The following is a 22,754-nucleotide window of genomic DNA, read 5'->3' on the forward strand; positions in this document are numbered from 1 at the left end:
AAATATTTCAACTATAAATTCAGATAAAAGAGTCTTTCTAGGATTTAGAGAAAAGTGTCTTAAAAGGAAGTGTCTCAAAAATGACTTAATATGTAGTAAAAATTATCTTCTTGAGGCTCAAGCTGAGTTCTAAAACTACCTCCACTCACCTGCTACTTTATTTCCATTGAACAGAAATCTGTTCAGACTGATTTATATTTACATTTACATTGGCATAATATGTTTGCCTTTCCTTTGTAGAAATGGTACTATAGGAAAACCCATAACCCATAACCACAGACCATAGCAGAAATGTCCCTTCATCAAAACTTCTACACATTCAGTGGGAAAAACAGTCAATCAAACAGAAAGACTCAAAAAGTCAGGTTTTACAGGTAAAGATTTTGAAAATTGTCAACTCAGCAGGAGATTCAACATCGTTTTCAGACGCCCTTGAGTATCTAATACATTTTGCTGTGCTCCCTTTAAAAACCCTGAAAGGGTTTTAAACTTCTGAGAACTTGATGGCTATGCTCAGCTATTGGAGGGTGTGGGAGTGTATTTCTATGTAACCAGGCGGAACAGGTTGCTGCTCAATTTTTGTTCCTTATGTTTCCATTTATGTAGGGTTTTTCCCTCTCTCAGCGTTTTGTTGCTTATTATCCGTTTAGGGCAGAAATTTGTTCTCCTCGGCTAAGAATCTGATTAATTAAATTAAAAAATCATCGTTGTCTATTGCTTTTTCTCCCCCTGGTCTTCCTGACTAAACCAGCAGTCACAAGGCAGTTTACGAATCGGAAACCAAGAATAAGAAAAGCCACATCAGTTTGCACACGCTTCACTACCTTGTGTGCCCTGGAGCTCATCAGATAGAAGGCCTGGTGAAAAGAGAGTGTCGCCAGCAAAGGCTTCCCAAACTGCGGATCGAGAGCGGATCCCAGCGTGGAATCCGGACTGTGTACTTCGGCTCACCACGTGGCATCTGATTCTTGGGAGGCTGTCACCTTGAACTCCAGTCCCCGCCTGGCCGAGAGTGAGCTGGCATTGAGTTCAGAGGGGAAGAGGGCGTCCCCAAGCCCTCGCCGCACCTGGGCTGAACCGCGGTCCCTGACTCGCCCAGGCTCTAGGTAGCGCGGTCAAGCCTCGCCGACACCCCCGCGGACCTCCAGTGGCCCGCAGCGGGTGGACAGCGGCGGCCGGAAGCTGCGGGCGAGGGTGCGTGGCACCGCTGTTCTTCCAGCGTCTACTCGGCCGGGTCGCTCAGAGCGGCTGCCACGCGGCACCTGCCCGCGAGGGGGCGCGCCGGGCCCAGGCCGCCGCTGCCGCCGCCGGAGCTCGCCGCCCCCGCGCTCCGCCCGCCCCACTCGGCGCTCACCTGGCTGGGCCGCGGGCCGGGAGGCGGGGGCCGGCGGGAGCGGAGCCGAGGAAGAGGGCGGAGCGGCTCTCTGAGCGCGTCATCGGAGCACCATGGCGGAGCTGGGAGCTGGCGGCGACGGTCACAGGGGCGGCGACGACGCTGCGCAGAGCGAAACAGGTGACTGCGCGGCAGGGACGGCCGGGGGGGCGGCAAGCGGGACCGGGGGGCTGGTGCGGGACGCCGGTGGCACCCCAACCCGCGCGGCCGCGGCCCGGAACGGCCGGCCGGCCGAGCGCGCTGCCTCTCGCCCGCGGCCGCCGGCCCTGACGCCCCGCTCGACTTCCCCACAACAGGTGGAAGCCCCCGGGGCCGCCGGCGGGGAGCGGACGCGGGAACGCCGCCCGACGCCCTCCCCGACGGGGAGATCGAATCCCCCTGACCTAAGAGGTCGCGGGGAAGTCCTCGGCCAGGTGCGGCGGGGCAGGAGCTGTTCCTGGGCGCGCCGGAGGGAGTCTCGGCCCCTGGCGGGGCCGCAGAGCCGGAGCGCGCGGTGAGCGGCCGCCCGCTGCCCCGAGAGCGCAGTTCCCAGCCGCGGGGCGAAGACGGAGGGCGCGCTGCGGGACCGTGGGGGCGGGTTTGGCCGGCTCTGGGATAAGTCCACATGGAAGAGTCCTCAGAGTTCCTGCTTTTAGCCGGTGCTTGAAGCTAAAGTAAGAGCATTGGCCCGGCCGCTCCGGATTTGGTCTGCGGCCTCGGTATTGAGGATCTCCTCCTCCCGCAGCCGCCACCGTCACCCATAGGGACAGGGGCACATAGCCCCGGGACAAGAAGCGAATCTTCCCACCAACTCTTCATAATACGAAGCCGGCTTTTCCCCCTCGTGGGGTGTGTGTGTCTGTGTTCTTTTTCTTTCCTCTTGAAAAGACTACCTTGAAAAGCCTACCGTCCCTCCTAGCTCCTCTTTTCTTCTATTCGTGGCCAGTCTGCTCTCTCTCTACCTTCCTACACTTAGGATGAGGGCGATGAGGTAGTTTCTTAAAAAGAGATTCAAACTGTACACTCCCCAGTTGCAAGCTACTCCCATACACTTATAATCGGAAACAATCATTGTCTAAATGTAAGAATCAGGACCAACCGCCTAAGAGGTGTTGATTTAGCTGGTATACTTATTTTAACGTAACAGATCCAGAAAGCTTAAAATACTTGCAAAGTATGTGTCTGCTATTGTAGGAAGAGTTTGGACGCTCTTGATTTACACCTTCAGCCAAAATACCTGAGGTTAAGACTGACAAGGTGGCTTGAAATTGTTTACTTTTAAGTCATGCTACTTCCTGTGGGGTGGTTGATCTTGTGTTAATCTTTTTGAAAGATCGGTAGATCATTATTTTGATTTGGGTGGGGAAGAGATGCCTGTGTAATTGCTTTGGGGAACTTGATGAACTGGGCGCTGAAACTGGGTTCCCCCAAGCGAGGGCAGCAGAGAAGCCTCATGCTTAGTTGTGGACAGGTAACTGTGACTGCAACAAAATTGTTCTAGTGACTTAATATGCCTTAATTTATGCTAAAAAATAAATTTTCTAGGATCTGCGTTGGAACTTGTTCAGACCTAAGTAAACTACAAACTAATATATTCAATGCCTGAGCATGTTGAAGAATGAATTAGCCATGTTTCTTACAAATATACAAATCAATCATGTGCCAGTGAAATATTTTCTTAAGAGTGAAATTAAGTTAGCTGTTATCTGTATCATAGAAAACAATTCTTCCACACCTTTGCCTAGAAATTTCTGTTTTGAAGGGATACATTTTAAAAAATATAGTCTTTTGGATAATCGTACTTTATAATTTAACAAAAAAACACATTTCTGGTCCAAATTTGTCCCAGACCTGGGTTACTAATAATGTTTTGAGTGCTCAGCAGTACCTGTGTTAACTGGTGCCAAAGACAGAAGATATAAAAGTACTTTTTGAATTTAGGTAACAGTGTTCTCAGAGAAAAGGGAGATTTGCTTGAATTTTAATTTAAATTCTTCCATATATTTAAAATGCATGACCTATATCTATTTTTCCCCCATGTACTGGGGATTAAACCCAGAATGCTTTACACTGAGCTACCTCCCCAGCTCTTTTTATTTTTTATTTTGAGACAGGGTCTCACTAAGTTGCTGAGGCTGACCTTGAACTTAGGATTCTCTTGCCTTGGCCTCCCAAGTGGCTGGGCTTACAGGTGTGTGCTACTGCAACCTGTCACATGACCTATATCTGAGTATGGAATGTTAGAACTAACATTTCACGTTATATACATACAGTTTCTGCAAAGTCATATTTTATAAGTATGTATGTATATATTTTTAATGATCACCTTTTTTTTTTTCTATCTTGAAAATGTGTCAGGGAAGGAAACCTCTTATCACATCAGGAGGTGAAAATGGCCACCTCAAATGGTAACATTTCCTGAAGGATTCATTTTCTTTTTAGGTTGCATTATTTTGAGGTAGAGTCTACACTTTGTTTGTGTGTCCCTGATAAAGACTGTAATCTAATTTTAGGGCACTTTAGGATCTTAAGTTATTACAAAAGTAGTGTCTATAATGTGTTCAGAAGTATAGGTGTGTGAATATGCATATGTATATGTACATCAAAGATTAAAAATTGGTTGTGTACTATTTGAAGGTATTACATAAGTCCAACATTTAATAACATGTTTATATTATTTGTTTTCTATTTAAATATAATGATAACATTCTTTGTGATGAAAACTTATTTTTCTGAGGATGAACAATTCTTTAAGTGTACTATAATATTTTTCTTGTCAATAACCAAAGGTAAGCAAGAACTGAAATAAAATTGCCTTGAAAACAAGTTTTTTTTTTTTTTTATATATTTTATTTCACCACTAGAGGATGTCAAGTCCTTTTTCAGGCTATTATGTGGAGTCATCAATGAGATGGGTGATCACAAAACTATCCTGACTTTTTATATTTAACTTATACTTATGTTCAAGAACTGTATAAAGTGATTTTGCTGAGCTAATTTCCCAATTTGATAACTTCTCCTAAAACTCTACTGAATTAAATGAAAACTTAAAGCTGCTTTTGATTAATTCATGATACCATCCTTTGATGTACATGAGAATTAGTTAATGCCTCTAATCTGTGAATTCTATTAATATTCCTTTGGGAGAAATTACTTAGAACCTAGAATTGGGCTTGTTTAATTCTCCTTAGTAAAACTGTGTGATGGGAAAATGTTTCCTTTGTGATCTTGATCACATCCCTTTGTTGAATTTTTCCAAATTAAAAGTGATCTTCAAGGTCTCACACTTACCTCTAAGGGTCTAAATTAAATATCTGCAAATAAAAATGATAAAATAGAGGTTCAGACTGCAAGTTGATATTAAGCTCATTCCTTTTGAAATTCAGGACCTAAAAGCTGAGATGCTTCATTCAGGTGGCTGGATAGCTTTTCTGTTCTATGACCAGCTTTACCATTTGCTAAGTAGGAGGAAGTATTAATAGTAGATTAGAAAGTCATGCTCAGGAACATGCATTTATGTGCTATCATTAGTTAGGCATGTGTGTGAAATCTTAATTTACATTGATTGGCATGTTCTCTGACAAAAATTCTGACATCTTTGTCTTGAACCTGAAAAATAATCATTTGAGGAGTTATTTTTTAAAAAACCCAAATTTCATTATGATGGTGTAAAAATGAAAATATTGAGACTTAGAATAATTTGACCAAGATATGTATATCTTCTATATGTCAAGCAGGATGGGGGCTAGCAGGTCGATGGTCCTTGAATTTAGCAAAGAAGACAAAGTCCACAAAAAAGTAATTGCAGGTTATGAAGAGTTTAGTGGAACAAGAATCAATTATGGCGATCATCAGGGAGCATCTTTGGGGGAATGGCACTTAAACTTTAAACATGGGCAAGTGATATATAAAGTTTGATGTAGGAAAGGGAGAAAAATAAAAATGCAGTTGTGCAAAACAATAAAATGTTGGTATATGAACAAATGTCTAAAACTCAAAGTCTCAGAAGATCAATTAGGAATGATGGTACATGGAAACCAAATAGTAGAAGGACTAAAGGCCAAGCTGAGGTTGACACATAATTCTAAGGGAAGGGTAGTCTATTAATGATCCTTGAGAATAACAAGTCTTGATTGAAGATTGGCTCAGCATGTAACTGTGTTTATGAATCTCAAAATCTTGATTAAGTATTCTGGCAAAAGAGCTCAGCTGTGCTTTTAACAAGAACAAAGTCCTTTCATCTGGGGAAGTTCTTTTCTTCTATTGGTTTCTGCTGCTTTGGGAGAGGTGTAAGTCGGGTGGTGAGCATGCTTTAGGAACATCTACCCAGGAGACAGATAAGCCAGATCTTCTCTGGAGATCAGAGAAGTGGTAGGTCTTCTACTTAGCTGGTCCTCCTCCTTAAGAGTGCGCTGCAGACTAGAGGATGGACTGAAGAGAAGAATTCAGTGACCTACAGGCCAACTTTGAGGTTACTGGAGAAATCCAGTCAGGCATTGGCATGGCAGGAGACATGGGAAGAGATTTATTCAGGATTCTGCAGAGGTATGTGCTAAAGGATCACAGGTAAAAAGGTAACATGAGATTAAGCTCCAAGTTGGAGTTTTGCTCATTGATTTAAACTTGTCATTAATATAATAATGAGGAGAATCTGGTATTTGTGGGAGAAATGGAAAAGAGAAAACTGTTTTAGAAATGAAAATTTGTGGTATGAGAAGAACCTGTAAATGTCCAAGACGGAAGTAGAAAATGGAGGTCAGGACTCTGGGGTTTCTTCCATGAGGGAGTAATTATTGAGGCCTTGTAAGGAGAGCTCAGGGAAAAAAAAAAAAAATGCTAAAGAGTAAGACCATAGTTAAAGGATAGGAGGAGGAAGAGCCAGTAGAGGTGGGTGGAGGGGTGTGAGCAATGCGGTACCTGCTGAGAGAGAGACAAAGAGGTCAAGGGTTCAAAGACTGAATTTTCTATGAGCTGCTGGTGTGTTTACAGGTAGTCACTGATCTAGCCCAGAAGAGGAATTTCAGTTGTCAGGTGTAAGAGTTGGTGTACCAGATTATGAGTGGGAAAGATTATAAACAGATTATAAATGGTGGGAAAGTAAAGATAGCCGAGTTTGATAGACCTTTCCATAAAATTTGCTGGTGAAAGGAAAAAATCCTTGAATAGGTGGGGAGATTTTCAGAAACTTTAAAATTTGCATGCAGGATTTATTGATTGATTAATTGATTCATTGATTGATCGATTGATGCACAGTTCTTAGAGCATTGTTGACTTTGTAAAGTAACCACTACTATAATCAGGACCCAGAAGCCTTCTCTGGACCGCCCACTTGCCCTCACCTTTGCATTACTTCCCCTAACACCTGGCAGCCACTAAGATGCTTATGGCCTTTCTACTCTGGTTTTTTCAGAATGTCATAAAAGCGGAACCTATGCTTTGTTACATTTCAAGCCTGGATTTTTTTCTTTTCTTCTTTTTTTTTTTTTTTTTTTCATTTAGCCTAATGCTTTTGAGATTCAAACATGCTACTGGGTGTATCCATAGTTTCCTGTTTCTCTATCGATGAGTAGTTCACCACAGTATGGAGGTCCCATGGTTTATCCCACCTGTTGAAGAGCAATGAGTTATTTCTGGGTTTTGGTGTTATGAATAGTACTGCTGTAAATATTTAAAGGGGTTTTTTTTGTATGAACATAGTTTTCTTTTGTATAAGGTAAATACCTCAACGTGGGCTTTAACTGTATAATAAGAAATTGCCAAACTTCTAGAGTGGCTGTACAGTTTTACATTTCTTTAAGCAGTGTATGTGAGTTTTAATTGCACCAAATCCTCACCAACACATGTGTATTGTTGGTTTTGTTTTTCACTTTAGCCATTCCACCAAGTTTTTCAGTTATGCAGTGTAATTGCCTCAAAGTGAAATAGTACCTGTTTGGCACTCAACAACCCTCGCTACTGTTGGAGTGAGAACAGGTATGATTGGGAGAACCTGGAAGTAGTGTTGTCCCAGATCCCAGATATAATATGGAGTTGTTTGTTTTTATTTGTATTTTGTGGTGCTGGGGAAGGAATCCAGGGCCTCGCCCACACTAGGCAAGCACTGTACTACCCAGCTACATCCCCAGCCCTGGAGTTTTTATTTGGCTGTATTGGTTCTTGATTCTCCCTGTCTCTTGATCCTCCTACTATTTAGTTCCTATGGAGTCTGTGTTCTGAAGTGGATTCTGAACAGAAGTACCATCATGAAGCATGTCCATGCCCATTCCCCTTCCTTTATTATATGTCAGCCTTCAAGTCCTTGTAGAGGGGCTCTCCAGGATTTGGAAATAACTTATTTTAATTAATATATATAATTTGTTGTTAGAAAGCTGGAAATATTTGTCATATAACCTTTTTGTGATCTTGGTTATTAATTCCTTGTGGAATAATGTATATTGTCAAACTGAAGTTCTCAGTTACTGAAGTTTATTTAGAGTACTTTGTAATAATTTTGCTAGTCTGTTTCTGGACCTTTAACTCCTCATGATGGGCTGGGTTCTGTGTACTGAATATGTATGGTGTTGAAGTTCACTCTTTTTTCCAGTTTTAGAGTTTATCTTAATATCCAGTGGTAGTGGTTTCCACCTCTTCACTCAATTCTTGCAATGAATGCTCTTAGTTATAATTGTTTACACATTTAAGTGGCATTTGGGTTTTTCTCTATTCATTAAATGTTGTTTTCATTAGTATCTGAGAAATAGTTGAAAAAGAATCTATAAGCTAGGCTGGATGGCACACACCTGTGATCCTTGTGATTTGGAGCACACCTGTGATCCCTGAGATTTGGAAGGCTGAGGCAGGAGAATTGCAAGTTCAAAGCCAGCCTCCGCATTTTAGGAAGGCCCTAGCTAATTTAACAAGACCCCATCTCAAAATAAAAAGGGCTGGTGATGTGGCTCAGTTTGTTAAGAACCCATGGGTTTAATCCCTGATACAAAAAATATATGTGTGTATATATAAAATTTTCTTATTGGATGCCACTTTTATCAGTGCTGCCTCCCTCATGCTATGCAAGCTCTCTACCACTGATCTACACTGCCACCCTACCACTTTGAATTTTTATTTGGAGAGTAATATATTTTGATAGCAGAAATTAACTACATAAGAGAGAATTAACTACATTGGGTGGTTCCTCCTTGATACTCCTACAGAAATAATTGAAGGCATTGTGAGAAAACACCCAGGAGAGTTGGATAGCACAGATGGGCTGAGGAACTAAAACTAACTTGGAGAAGTGCATTTGCCACATGAGAACTTCTTTGCAAGAGTTGTTTGTAAATTCTGTGTTCAAGATTTAAGATTTGGTATCTCACATTTTTTTAATGTTTGTTTTTTAAGTTTTATTTATTTGCAAAAACCTCCTTTCTGGAGTTGGCTTTTTGATAAAGAGAAGCATCCTTGGCTATGGTAGAGCCTCCAGAGTATAAATGTAGATCCCCAACACTCTGTTGAATATAGAAAAGAAGCTAGGATAAGTCTAAATTTCAAGATGAAATTCTAGGGAGAAGCCCTTCCTTTAGTGTCCCCACACCCCGACACCTGGCCTGTAGAGCAGGCATAATTGGCTCTACAGTGTGTCCTTGTGGCAGAAAGCTTGGCTGCTTCCCAAGACTTCAGGTCTCTGGTTCTCTGAAGCTCCCAAGCCAAGTCTTCTGTGTAGCAGACAGGGAAGACAAAACCTGGTTGCTTGCTTCCTGCCTCCTGCTGCATTGGTTTGTATTCATGGTAGATGCTCTAAATTAGCACAGTGACACACTTAACTACAGGCCTGGTGAGTTCATTTAAATACAGCTTGCTCCTTGGCCATAGGTTACTTTGTTGCAACAATTATTGAGATCATGTGTTGTAGCATTGTTAGTTCAGATCATTGGTTCTCAGTCTTGGCAGCAAGTTAAAGTCACCTGGGAGCCTTTTAAATCTAGCAAAAGACCAGGCGTGCCCTAGGCAATTATCGAGAATCTTGAGGGTAGGAGCCAGGTGGCAGTGGGTTTAAAACTCCCCAGGTGATTCCTGTATGCTGGCAGTGTTCAGAACTGGTTTTGATCCATATCCTATTTTGTGCTGTTCCATTTGACCATCTTGGTAGGTTTGGCTGGTGTCAAGTATACTTCTCATGGAAATCACGTGGAAAACCGTAACAACTATTGCCCTGCATCTAAGTGACTTTACTCAATTTCTTATTTTGCCGCAAAAATTTTTAAGGAAACATAGGTATGAATATAAGCTTAAGTCCACTCAGTAGCCAAATACACACACACACACACACACACACACACACACACGTGTACATACTTATGTACTTCATATATGAATATGGGAAGTTAGACAAAATATAAAAGCGACTTCTTTTCTGCTTTGCTTAGGATTTCACTGCCTTTACCTTCTGACCCCTCAAAACAAGGAAAGGTTGATTTGGGGTAGATTATATTTTGCAGAAAACTGTATGCTTTCCCAGATATTTTCCTGGTGACCCCTGACCTCCATGGTCCCTGGTTCTGGAATGCAGCCCTTGTTTCATCTGTCATTTATACATAGTTGACATCATATGACTTCAATGCTACCATCCTGTCCTTCCCACTGTGTGACTAAGTGCTAGTACCCTTTAGGCTAAACGTTCCTTCCCCCTCGATCTCTTCATGAGATTCTGCTTTCTCCAGGCTCAGTGGGTAACCTTGCTCTTTTCACTTTGCATTTTTGTCTCAGCAGAATTATTCATACAGCTTCAAATATCACTTTTAATTAGTATCTGATTCAACTCATAGGAGTATCTAGATACACCTTTGAGTTGCATTTGTGTCTGCATGTGAGCTTTTTTGGTGCCATTGTTGTGATTTGAAGCTTTTTCAGTGAGGGCTAACCTTCAGTAGCATGATTTCCTCTTTGTTTCCCCTCCTTGTAGCTAGTGTGTGCATAATCTTAAAATCCAGGACCAAAATGAAAAGGGCAGTATGGGTGTTAGTTGGGACTGACATCAGAAAGAGAGTATCTTTCATTTCTCCTTGTGATGATGCTGAAACAATATGAGTGAAGCCATAAGGCCTCGTGCTTAAAACTAAGACTACTCAATTGAGAATATTACTAATTATTCTTTTGCCCAAGAATGGTAGGGCCTGGCTCCCTGGGTTCCAGTCTCAGCCCTGCCACTTACTACTTGTGGTCATCTTGGGCATTCTATTGAACCATTCTCTTCTTCGTGTCTTCCTTTTTAAAATGAGGTTAGTGATAATAGTCTCGGAGGGATTAAATGAGTTAATACTTTGTAAGTACTTAGAACACTCAGTGACATAGCATAAGCACAAAGTGTTTGTTATGAATATCAAGGATTAGTACGGCAGCATGGCAAAGATGGGCATACCCTAGCATGCTTTTTTCTCCCTTAAGCAAATTTTTATTCGTAATGGTAAGCTCTCCATAATGAGGGCATCAGAATGTAATGCTGATTCAGACCTAATTGTATAGCTGTGTGATCTCACTGTCACGGGCTGGGTGCAGGTATAAAATGTGTCATCAAAGCACACAGGATGGTGCTTTTCACCTGTCAACATGTTGTGCAAAATGCTTCAGTAGAAGATTGCTGCGTACAGGCCTGTGAGATGCCTGAATTATGTTATCTCACGGAATTAGGCATCCATATGAACCTTTCTTGGGCTATTTTCATTTCATTTTATGGGATACAAAATTTTATTACTCTATCTTGCTTCTAAATTTTAAGTTCTTTCCTAAAATATTGTTGCTGTAGAAGTTATTTTTCCATAAAGACAGCCTTCCATTCCCTTTAATCTGTGAATCTGGACTTCCCAGGCCCAAAATACATTTTGACTTAAAAGTCACATTGAATGTTTCTCTGTAAGGAAAACAGGAAGCATGTACAGCTTGCCTTCCGCAAGCCTTTCCTGAAACACAGGAGGCAATTTGGGTTTCTTTAAAGTACTAATATGAAATGGAAAATACCAGTGAGCAGTCTTATTTATTAAAGCTACCAATTTTTGAAGAAACTTAAATCACACAAGCATATCCTGGGTGTGGTGTGTGGGCATGTGTGTGAGAGAGACATTTCTCCCTAAGATTGCTGTCTTCAACTTATAATTTAGGAGATACACACACACACACACACACACACACACACACACATATATGTTTTAAATTTAATAACTTAGTAACTCTGCAAATGTGTCACTTCTTCAGATGACATCTGGATTTAGATTCAAAAGAAGAATGCCTTCAGATTGTCTTTATGTGCACACTAATTACTGTGGTAATTGACTAAGCAAATAGGCTTTGTGCCACTACTGAAATATTAAAATTTCTAATCATCATTATTCTGTAAAATGAAAATAAATTATTGCAAATAAATTGATAACTTGTTATATACTGATACACTTAACACTAAGAATAAATCCAGAAACTTCTTTTGTAATAGTGGCACTTCCCACTTCATGACCTTCTTGTGAAGATGCTTGCTCTGTGAATATATGTAAAGGTATATGCAGACACTTTGGACTGTATAAGCCACAAATAGTATTAGGAACAGAAGTAGAAGAGATGGCTCTTCCATTGAAAGAAAGCATTCAAATAAGTGGGAGATGGAGCTATTTTTAGTCTAGGAGACCTATGAGATTCAAATGCCTTTGGCCAGCAAAACCCTATAATCTTATAATCCAGTGAAGCCTCACAAGGGAGAACACTTGTTTAGCGTTTCAGATTCAATCCATGATAGACCAGCTGTGCCTAAAGTCAGATTTGAGGATGTCATTTCAATATATTTACAAATCAACCAGGTCCAACACTTATCAGCTACTCACTGAGAAGAGCATGGGGAAAGGGAATAGTCTCAACCATCTACTGACTTGTGCAACATAGAATCTAAACCTTTAATGTGATTAGAGCCACGTATCATTGTGAAAGCATTGCAGGATTTATTAGTGGCAACCACAATATACAGACTTCAAAAAGGTTTTGGAAGAGAGAAGGGGTATGTACAAAATACCAGACGGAGGGGCAAAAGGCTATTGTAAATCCCACAAGTGTTTCAGAAATAGGACGCATTGTGGAGTTCAGACACCTGTGAGCTGTGAGTTGTGAAGTAGGTAAAGAGGACTTTTTGCTTTATAAAATACATTGTTGTTTTCTCTTATAGATGTACCTATATGGAAACATGTTCATGGAACTGTTTGCAGTGATGTTATTATTTTGTAAAGCAAATAGCTTTGGATTATATAAACTTTTTGTTTGTAAACAAGGCCTTTTCCCAGTGATCTGGATAAAGTCTCTCTGGCTGCTAAAGGGACTTGAATCATCTTTTTTCAGGGACTTGTGGATGGGTGTCTTCCTCCCTGCCCTGGTAGAAATGAGGACAAGGTAGTAGTACTATGGCCACCAAAAATTTAAGGGAAAAGAAATTTTTATTTTAATTTTGATTCCTTCACTGCAATATTGCATATGTCTGGAACAACTTTTTTTAACATTTAACAGTGGGAGTGTATACCATTTTGCTTTTGATAAAAGGTATCATCTGTTTAGGATGTTTTAGGAAGTCTGACAAAAGGCTCCTTTGTCATTCTAATGCTTATTCACCTAGCTAAAGATCATGTGGATTATAATAAACCAATAAAAATTTATGGAAAAGTAAAATTCACCTGGAAATGTACTTGGATCATAGATGTGAAAATTGAAGGGGGTTTTAGAGATTTAGGTGCCCCTCAGGGCTCTCAGCCCATTCATCCTTCTGAAATGTTATTTCTTTTTATACAGAACCTCCTAAAATCTCCTTTTTCTGTATTTTTATTGGTCCATTATAATTGTACCTAATGGTGAGATTTGTTACATATTTATATATGTATAAAATATTAACAATATAATTTGACTAATGTCATTTCCCAGTATTTTCCCTTTTGCTTCCCTCCTTCCTCCCCTGGTCCCTTACCTCTGTTCTACTAATAGCCCTTCAGTTTTCACAATATCTTCCCCACCTTTCTTTTCCTTTTTCCTCTCTAGCTTATACATATGAGAGAGAACATACGACCTTGACCTTTTGATTTTAGCTTATTTTGCTTAACATCATGTTCTCAAGTTCCATCCATTTTCCTGCAAATGACATAATTTCTTTCTTTATGGCTGAATAAAAATACATTATGCATGTATTCCACAGTTTCTTTATCCATTCATCCAATGATGGACACTAGGCTGTTTCCATATTTTGGCTATTGTGAATTGTGCTGCTATAATCATGTATCACTAGAGTTTGATGACATTAATTCTTCAGAATAAATACTAAAGGAATGGTATAGCTGGATCATATGGTAGTTCCATGCTTAGTCTTTTGAGGAACCCCCATACTGATTTCCAAGATGGTTGTGTTAATTTACAAATCCTACCAGCAGTGTAAGAGTGTTTCTTTTTCTCCACACCTTCTCTAGCATGTATTATTGTTTGTTTTCCTGATGACTGCCATTCTGACTCATATGAGATAAAATCTCAGTGTAGTTTTGGTTTACATTTCCCTAATTGCTAATGATGTTGAGTATTTTTTCATATATTTGTTGGCTATTTGCTCCTTCTTTTGAGAAGTGTTTAGTTTATTTGTCCATTTGTTATTTGATGTTATTTGGGTTTTTTTTTTTTTTTTGGTGTGTGTGTGTGTGTGTGTGTTCTTCATATGTTCTAGATATTAATCCTCTGTCAGAAGAGTAGCAAAGACTTTCTCCCATTCTGAAGGTTCTCTCTTCACATTCTTAATTGTTTCCTTTGCTATGCAAAAGTTTTTTAATTTGATGCCACCCTGTATATTAACTCTTGGCATTTATTTCCTGAGCTTTAGGAGTCTAATGAGAAAGTCATTGCCTGTGCCTAGATGTTGGAATATTGACACTATGTTTTCTTCTAGAAATTGCATAGTTTCTGGTCTAATAATTCCTAGATCTTTGATCCATTTTGAGTTGATTTTTGTGCAGGGTGATAAGAATGTAGTCTCACTCTTTTACATATGGATGTCCAGTTTTCCCAATATCATTTTTTTTAAAAACAAAAAACTGTCTTTTCTCTAATGTGTGTTTTTGGCACCTTTGTCAAGGATCAAAAGACTGTATCTATTCGGATTTGTGTTTATCTTATATTCTAGATCATTGGTCTATGTATCTGTTTTTATGCCAGTATCATGTAGATTTTGTTATAGCTCTGTAGTTTAATTTGAAGTCAGCTATCATGATGCCTGCAGCATTGCTTTTTTAGGCTTAGAATTTCTTTGGCTATTCTTTTTTTTATTTGTTTTTTTTATTTTAATTAGGTATTTATGACAGAAGAATGCATTTTGATTCATTGTACATAATCACAGGACAACTTTTCATCTCCCTGATTGTACACGATGTAATATCACACCATATGTGCAGTCATACATGTACCTAGGATAATAATGTCCATCTCACTCCACCATCTTTCCTGACCCCATACAAATTCCCTCCTCCCGCTTTACTTAATCAAAATTCCTCCATTTTTCCCATGCCCTCCTACCCCATTGTGAATCAGCATCCACTTATCAGAGAGAACATTCAGCCTTTGGTTTTTTGGGATTGGCTTACTTCACTTAGCATGATATCTTCCCTACCTTTCTTTTCCTTTTTCCTCTCTAGCTTATACATATGAGAGAGATCATACGACTCTTGACCTTTTGATTTTGGGCTTATTTTGCTTAACATCATGTTCTCAAGTTCCATCCATTTACCTGCAAATGCCATAATTTTATTCTCTTTTAGTGCTGATTAATATTCCATTGTGTATATAGATCACAGTTTCTTTATCCATTCGTCTATTGAAGGGCATCTTCACAATAGCTAAATTGCTTCCACAATTTAGCTATTGTGAATTGAGCTGCTATAAATATCGATGTGGCTGCTATATTATAGTATGCTGATTTTGAGTCCTTTGGGTATAGACTGAGGAATGGGATAACTGAGTCAAATGGTGGTTCCATTCCAAGTTTTCTAAGGAATCTCCATACTGCTTTCCAGATTGGTTGTACTAATTTGCAGTCCCACTGGCAATGTATGAGTGTGCTTCCCCCGCCCCCTCCCATTCTCACCAACACTTACTGTTGTTTGTATTCTTGACAGCTGCCATCTGACTGAAGTAAGATCAAATCTTAGAGTAATTTTGATTTGCATTTCTCTAGTTACTAGAGATGTTGAACATTTTTTCATATATTTGTCGACTAATCGTGTATCTTCTGAGAAGTATTTGTTCAGCTCCTTAGCCCATTTATTGGTTGGGGTTTTTTTTGTTTGTTTGTTTGGTTTTTTTTTGGTGTTAAGTTTTTTAAGTTCTTTATATGTCCTGGAGATTAGTGTTCAGTCTGACATGCATGTGGCAAAAATTTGCTCCCCAGATGTAGGCTCTCTCTTCACCTCATTGATGGTTTCCTTTGTTGATAAGAAGCTTTTTAGTTTGAATCCATCTCATTTACTAATTCTTGATTTTGTTTCTTGCCCTTTAGGAGTCTTGTTAAGAAGTCAGGGCCTCTTTTATTCTTCCAAGTGGATTTTAGTACTGTTTTTTTCTAGTAGAACCTTTAAAATATTGATGACTTTAGGTCAGTCAAGCCTAAGAGAACATGTATTTATCAACAAAACAAAACCCTTACTGGGTTGTTAGTGGTAACTACTTCTTGGAAATTAATGTTTCTTCTTTAAAAAGCAATTATTTATGTATTAGGAGCCTTTTTTTGTTTGTTTTACAGTTATAATTTTTAAAAAAAGCTCTAGGCTTGCCATTGAATCCTAATATCTTGTATCTTATCTGCATAATTAACTTATGGCTTTTGGTGTTCTGGTAGGTTGCTGAGAATTATAGTTGTTGACAATTCTCAGTGTTGTTTTCACTGAATGAAAATAGACCAAACCTCAAACTCACTTGGCATGATTATATAACTGGGCATTTCTATTAGACCCTTTCTTCCTCTAGGTTGATTTCAGAACTATGCTGGAGAATTGTGATATGTTTTTCTTTTTTCAGAATTGTTTCCAGTCAACAAATAAGCCAACACACACACACACACACACACACACACACACAGAGAGAGAGAGAGAGAGAGAGAGTTTAGTACCTAAAACTTCATATGCTCTTTATCTTTTTATGAAAACTATGTTATACCCAACACTCTCCCTATCCCCTAAATTCTATACTTGTTTAATTGATACAGTGGGGTTACTTCATAGTAACAGAGTAGGGTATATATTTTTAAAAAATCGATCTGTACTTTCTATATTGTCTAATGTTGAGGTAACCAGACTACTGAGTTCCTATAATGATAACAAGGATTTACATGATAACACTTTTAAGCTCACCAATATTGCATTGTAAATGGAAGATCATTAGTGAAAATAAAGAGAGATTTAATAGGTCTGGTCTGAGATGTCCTGACCTCTGTTTATAAACATTATTTAAAAGCATTACATATTGGAAAAATATCTAAATAGTATCAGTCCAACTCAGTGAAGATTTTGATCATTGACATGTAAACCTTTGGCTTTTGAATGGGATCTTTTCACTCTGTGTGTTGACCTGAATGTGGGATGTAATGAACATTTACAATCAGTTGACTTTAAGTAAAAGAGATTCCCCTGGATAATGTTGGTGGGCCTGATCCACTCAGTTGAAGGCCTTAAGAGCAAAACCTTAGATTTCTAGGAAAAGGAATTCTGCCTCAGGGCTACAGCATAGAAGCCCTGCCTGAGTTTCCAGTCTGCTGACTCCTACCTTCATAGATTTCAGGCTTGCCTTCCACCACAGTTGCAGCCACAGTAATTCCTTAAAACAGATCTATCTATCTCTCTCTATCTATCTCCCTCTCTCTCTCTCTCTCTCTCTCTCCCCCCCCTCCCTCCCTATATATAACATCATGTTCTTGTAATCTTATCAATATTGAATTCTCAGTGGAAAATCATTAGTGAAAATAAAGGGGACTTAATATTTCTGGTCTGATATTTCCTGACCTCAGTAGTATGAACATTACTCTAAGAGCATTACAGTATTGGAAACTGAGTAATTAGCAAGACTGAGTAGTAAGTAGTGTGTGTATTTCTATTTTGAAACAGTTACACTATTCTGTTTCTCTGAAGACGGCTGACTGACATACCCTCAAAAAATCAGCAGTGTCCCCCTAAATTTATGCAAATTATTTTAATTATTTCTTAGGAGAGAAATCTAATTTTTAAAGTAAAAACAGCATACTAAAGCTTCTTCAGTTAAAAAAGATCTTAACAATTGTCTGTTTTAATTTTAGGAAGTTTTAGGGGAAAGAATTGGGAAGAGTGATAAAGTAGCGAAGATTGAGGTTGAGGAAAAATCTCAGTACTTCTGAATTAAATGTTGAGTACATTGTTCTTGACTTGTCCAAGTCCTCTGACCAAAGACTTACAGCTGTCCCTATCCTTAAAATGCCCATAAACTAATAAACCGAATTGGTTTGCTCTTCACTCCTAAACCTTTAGACCTCCTCTCCCAAGCCACATAGCCACAGTGATCCACCCATAGTAAATTGTCACATTGAGGGAAACACTGTATATATTGCTCATTTCTTCAGGTTTTCATAAGGTATGGGTGAGCAGAGAATGGGGAGCAGGGGTTCTTCCAGGTACCGACTTTGGTAATATGAAAATATTACCACTCCTAACTAGAACATAGTGAATGTCCATCACAATATTTGTTATTTGAGGGCAAAACCTCTGGAGTCATCAATGGAATGAGTAAAACAGTACAACTTCAAAGTTGTCTGCAAAATGAAGCCATGGGAGGTTCATTTTTTTTACATATAGGTGCAGCAGGCGGACGATGTAGCTCAGAGGTAGAGTGCTTACCTAGCATGTATGAGGCCTTGGGTTTGATCACCAGCACCTCCAAAAATTCTTAGGTAGGTACAGAGTTCAGTGACAACAACGAAAGTGCTTGTTTGGTTCTCCATCGCTCTTGTCCGTTTCCAAATGGTTCCATAACTCAGGTTTCCATTTCTATCAAGTCGTAGAATCACAGGATCAGAAGAGGCTCAGGAGCTCTAAAAACCCAACCATACACAGAGTACTCATCCCACATCAGTATCCCAGATCAGCCTTTGTGCATGGCTGTCTGCAGTGACGTTCTAGTGACTTTCAGCCATTGGGTCTAGTTCTGTCTTCCAGAACTGCATTAAAAATAGAAATTCTTCCATGTGTTAACATTTTAATTCAGTTGTCATTTTTTCAGAGGAAATGCATCTTTTCAAATGATCCTCTTCTACTGTAGCCTAGAATGTTTATGGTAAGACCTAGGTTGCTCCTTTCTGCGCATGTTCTCATTTCTACCCCCCTCCCCATTTCTCATCCCATTTGAAGTAATATGTTCAAAACCATGTGATATAAGGAGCAGGAAGTTGCCCTCTGTGCTGGGTGTCTGTTGTTGTACCCATGATACTACATGGATGTTAACTGCCTCATCATGCTGATGAGGTAGAGTGGGCTTATTGTCCAAGCATCCTCCTCCCTTTTTTTCTGCTGTAGCTTGTAGGTCTTCGTTTTCTTCGTTTTGTACCTGTGCAATTGAACTTTTTAATTTTAGATGTAAAGAAATGTTCATATGTATTCCCAATTAATTTATTTAGATGCGGCCCATTATTTAGGTATTTTGAGTTCATTTTGAACGTAACTTTGTCCATCTGAGCTTTTTTCTTTTTTTTTTTCTTTTTTCTTTTTTTTTTTTTTTTTATCTGCAGAGGTAAAGTCCTTGTCTGAATCTTTAATAAAAGCATTAACCATCTTCCCTTGCCTTTGCCCACTTTTCCAGCTTTCACCAGACCATTGCTGGAATTTGATGTCCACATCCAACCCTCCGAAAAATGTGTTGTATTATGTGAGGGTGCCTGTTAATAGTCAAATGAATAATTCTCACTGCTGTTTTTGCCATCTGTCCCACAACCACCACCTGCAATCCTTTTCCCCATTGGGACAAAGTAGTTATGAAATTGGTTTCTCCCTCTCTGTCCCCACCCCTCTCTCTTTAGAGGGGAACTTCTAGGGATTGAATCCAGGGGTGATCTACCACTAAGCTACATTCCCAGTCCTTTTTATTTTTTGAGACAGGGTCTCACTAAATTGGTGAGGCTGTCCTCAAACTTGTAGTCCTCCTGCCTCAACCTTAAAAGTCTCTGGGATTATAAGCATGTGCCACCATGCCCAGCCTGGTTTCTCTGTCTTAGGTATTCCTTCTTTCTTCTAGTCTATTTTGGCTTGTTGGGATGAACACCCTTCAATGACCCCCTCCCCCCCATTGCCTTTGTTTGGTGGAAGAACATTATACAGCTTTCCTGCTGCCTTCTCCCTGATGATGCATCTTCTCTGACATCCTTGACATGATTTAACCACCCCTAAAGCAAGACAAGGAACTGCTGTTTCCTATTTTCTTTCTAATGTTGTAGCTCAACAGTAAAGTTAAATTAAATACTTATCTTAATCATAAACCATTGATTAATCAAGTAATTTTTAGAAATACAGTTGGGGCATCTGTGTGAATCATCTCTTGAGAACTGCGATTGATTTCTTTGCCTCATTTGAAATCTGTAAAATTGAGTTTGTAGCCTAAAACTGATCGGTATTAGAGGAGAAGGCCTTCTATGCACATTTTAACTTTTGTCAAGGAATCCAGAAGTCCATGTAATATAAGTAAAATGTTTTCAATGAGAGTAATAATGAACAACAGGGCCGAGGAGCATTCTGACATGTGCTGCTGGCTAAATTAGTGTGACATTTCCTAATATTCCCAACTTACCTCATAACAATGTTTAGGAAAGGATTTAAAGAAAGCTAAGAATCCACACCTTACAACGTAGAGTGTTTATGGTAGAGCAAATGTGGGAAAATGTAGTCTGTTGACACTGTGAAGTACTTAATATGCAGTGAAGATTTATAGAAATGTTATAAAAGACTCTGCAGGGACCTTGTACTTGGCTGATAGCTTTGCCACTACTGGTATAGTATTTACTGTTTTTCTTAAAAGCCTGTTAACAAAAGGTGTTCAATAAAGGAGATCAAAGCAAACCTGCCTTTTAGCATTTCTTTGTGCCTCTAGAGTTGTGCTAACACTGCAAGGTGGCGGAGTGTTGTGCCTTTATCACCACAGAAGCCATCACTCTAGCAGACCCTGAGCAAGCTCTTTTTAACTTCAAGAATCAGCTGGGGCGCTGTACTCTTCAGGGGTGGTTTGATTCTGTGTCAGTCTGCCCTGGTTTTGTCATTTTCAAACCACAGGAGGTTTTTCAGTTCCATTAACATGGTTTCCTAGAACTCCTGTTAGAAGTAAATTGCATCTTCCTAGTGGAGATGCATGAAATATTTAAAAGAAAAGTGGAGTCCAGTAGTTTTGGAGAATAAGACACCTCCTGTAATGTAGAAATGTAGAAAAGAATTTGACATTCATGGATGCTACTGTAAATTAAATTAATTTATACATATCTAGAACTTGTAATTTATCAGTGACAGCCACTCAATTCAATAGTAATAATTTCTGTTTTCAACTACAATCTTTGAATAGTTCAAATCGTGTTCACTTCCCTTTCACTGTTTTTGTAAAGCTCACTAGGCTTTTTTTTTTTTTTAATTGGTACATTCTAACTGTGCATAAGGATGGGATTTGTTGCTATATATTCGAACATATATACAATATAACAATATAATTTGGCCAATTTCACTCCCCAACACTTACCCCCTTGCTCTCCTTTACCCTCCCTCTGAGCCCTTCTACTGATCTTCCTTTGATTTTCATAGATCTCTGTGCCCCACTTTTCTTCTTGTTTTTCCTCTCTAGCTTCCATATATGAGAGAAAACATGACCCTTGACCTGAGTTTGGCATATTTTGCCAAACATAATAGTCTCAAGTTCCATCCATTTTCCTGCAAATGACATAATTTACTTTTTTTTATGGTTGAATAAAACTCCATTGTGTATATATATCACATTTTCTTTATTCGTTCATCCACTGATGGACAGCTAGACTGGTTCTGTAGTTTGGCCATTGTGAATTGTGCATGCATACATCACTGTAGTAAGAAGACTTTAATTCTTCAGGACAAACATCGAAGAGTGGTATAGCTGGGTCATGTGGTGGTTCCATGCCTCTCACTAGACTTTTAGAAAGAAAAATTTTAGGTGTGCGTCTCACTGGTTAGGCAGATTTCTTGGATTCAGTTGTAAGCTATGCTGTTTTAGAATTTTATGGTCTTAACATAAAAGCCTAGGAAGCATAAATGTGTACAGAAGCCCAACCATGTGTGTATATGCATGTGCTTGCACGTGTTTAGTCTTTTATGTAACATTGCAACAGCTAGGCTCAAGTCATGGACTTGCTTCTCCTAAATATCAGCAAGTCTGACTCTGTTTTGTCTTCACTTGCCTCACAAGTTTGAGCTGGGCCAGAGGAGCCAGCCAATCAGCCAGGGTGGGAAGACAAAGAGTCTTAAATTCATTATGGACTAGGGGGGTGGAGAGAGCAGTTGTTCAAGGGCCTACTGTCTTACTCATAGTAGTTAAGTGGTACCATATTTATCTTTGAATGTGAGTATGGTTTGTGATTATTTTTCAAGCATTTTTTTTCTTGGTATGAAGCTAGTCTGATTGTAAAATCCAACCTTTTGCACTAGGCAGAGTCTCATTTCTCTCAAGTTCATATAAAATCTTCACTAATACATCATTTATTATTTTGACAATTCAAACAGGACAGTTGCAAAACTTACTGCCTTTTGGAGATCTATATGCCCTATTTCCCCATGGGGACTGAATCAAAATTGTGTGTCTGCAGGTGACATGTGAGGACAGTTATGTCAGATATAATTGAAAATGTTTCAGTGTGGGGAAGAGTCAGGATTCAGAGTAGTAATTATTTTACTTTGGGGGAAATTCAAATTCAAGATCTCGCTATTTCTCTTTCCATATTTGCCTTGATTTGGATCAAAGTATAAAAGGAAAAGGAAGTTGGAAAAAGATGGTAGCGCTGTGCCCCTGCAGGGATCAAACCTCACAGTATTCCTGGAATTGCATAAGAGCAAACTCCTATATTCATAAGTTTGAACATTTAGGAAGGTAATCTCAAAGGTATTTTTGTCTCAAATGAAGAGAAAAATTTGCACTTCATGAGTAGGAAAAGAAACCATTATTATTTGATGTCGAGCTGTTTGCTTCTCTGTGACTGGTCACAGCTGTGGCTGTGATCTAACTAGTTGTTGGAGTTGGGATTCACAAGGCTGCAGTACAGAAGCGTCTTGAGTTGACTGCAAGCAGCCCTAGATGTCATTATGCTGGTGACCTAGCCGGTTGACTTTAACCTTTCTGA

At 39.4% G+C, this 22,754-nt stretch overlaps 1 protein-coding gene across 3 annotated transcripts in view; it reads left to right on the forward strand.

Annotated features, from left to right (window-relative positions):
- The first annotated feature begins 1,444 nt into the window (after positions 1-1,444).
- Map7 (microtubule associated protein 7) overlaps positions 1,445-22,754 on the forward strand; it is a 174,216-nt gene continuing 152,906 nt past the window's right edge. For all 3 annotated transcript variants that reach the window (XM_076859698.2, XM_076859700.2, XM_076859699.2), the window contains exon 1: positions 1,445-1,513. In XM_076859698.2, the coding sequence (XP_076715813.2) occupies positions 1,447-1,513 (67 nt within the window). In that variant the 5' untranslated portion in view covers positions 1,445-1,446. The remainder of the gene's footprint in view (positions 1,514-22,754) is intronic.

Source organism: Callospermophilus lateralis, chromosome 6, assembly GCF_048772815.1.
Source record: "Callospermophilus lateralis isolate mCalLat2 chromosome 6, mCalLat2.hap1, whole genome shotgun sequence".
NCBI classification, from domain to species: domain Eukaryota; kingdom Metazoa; phylum Chordata; class Mammalia; order Rodentia; family Sciuridae; genus Callospermophilus; species Callospermophilus lateralis.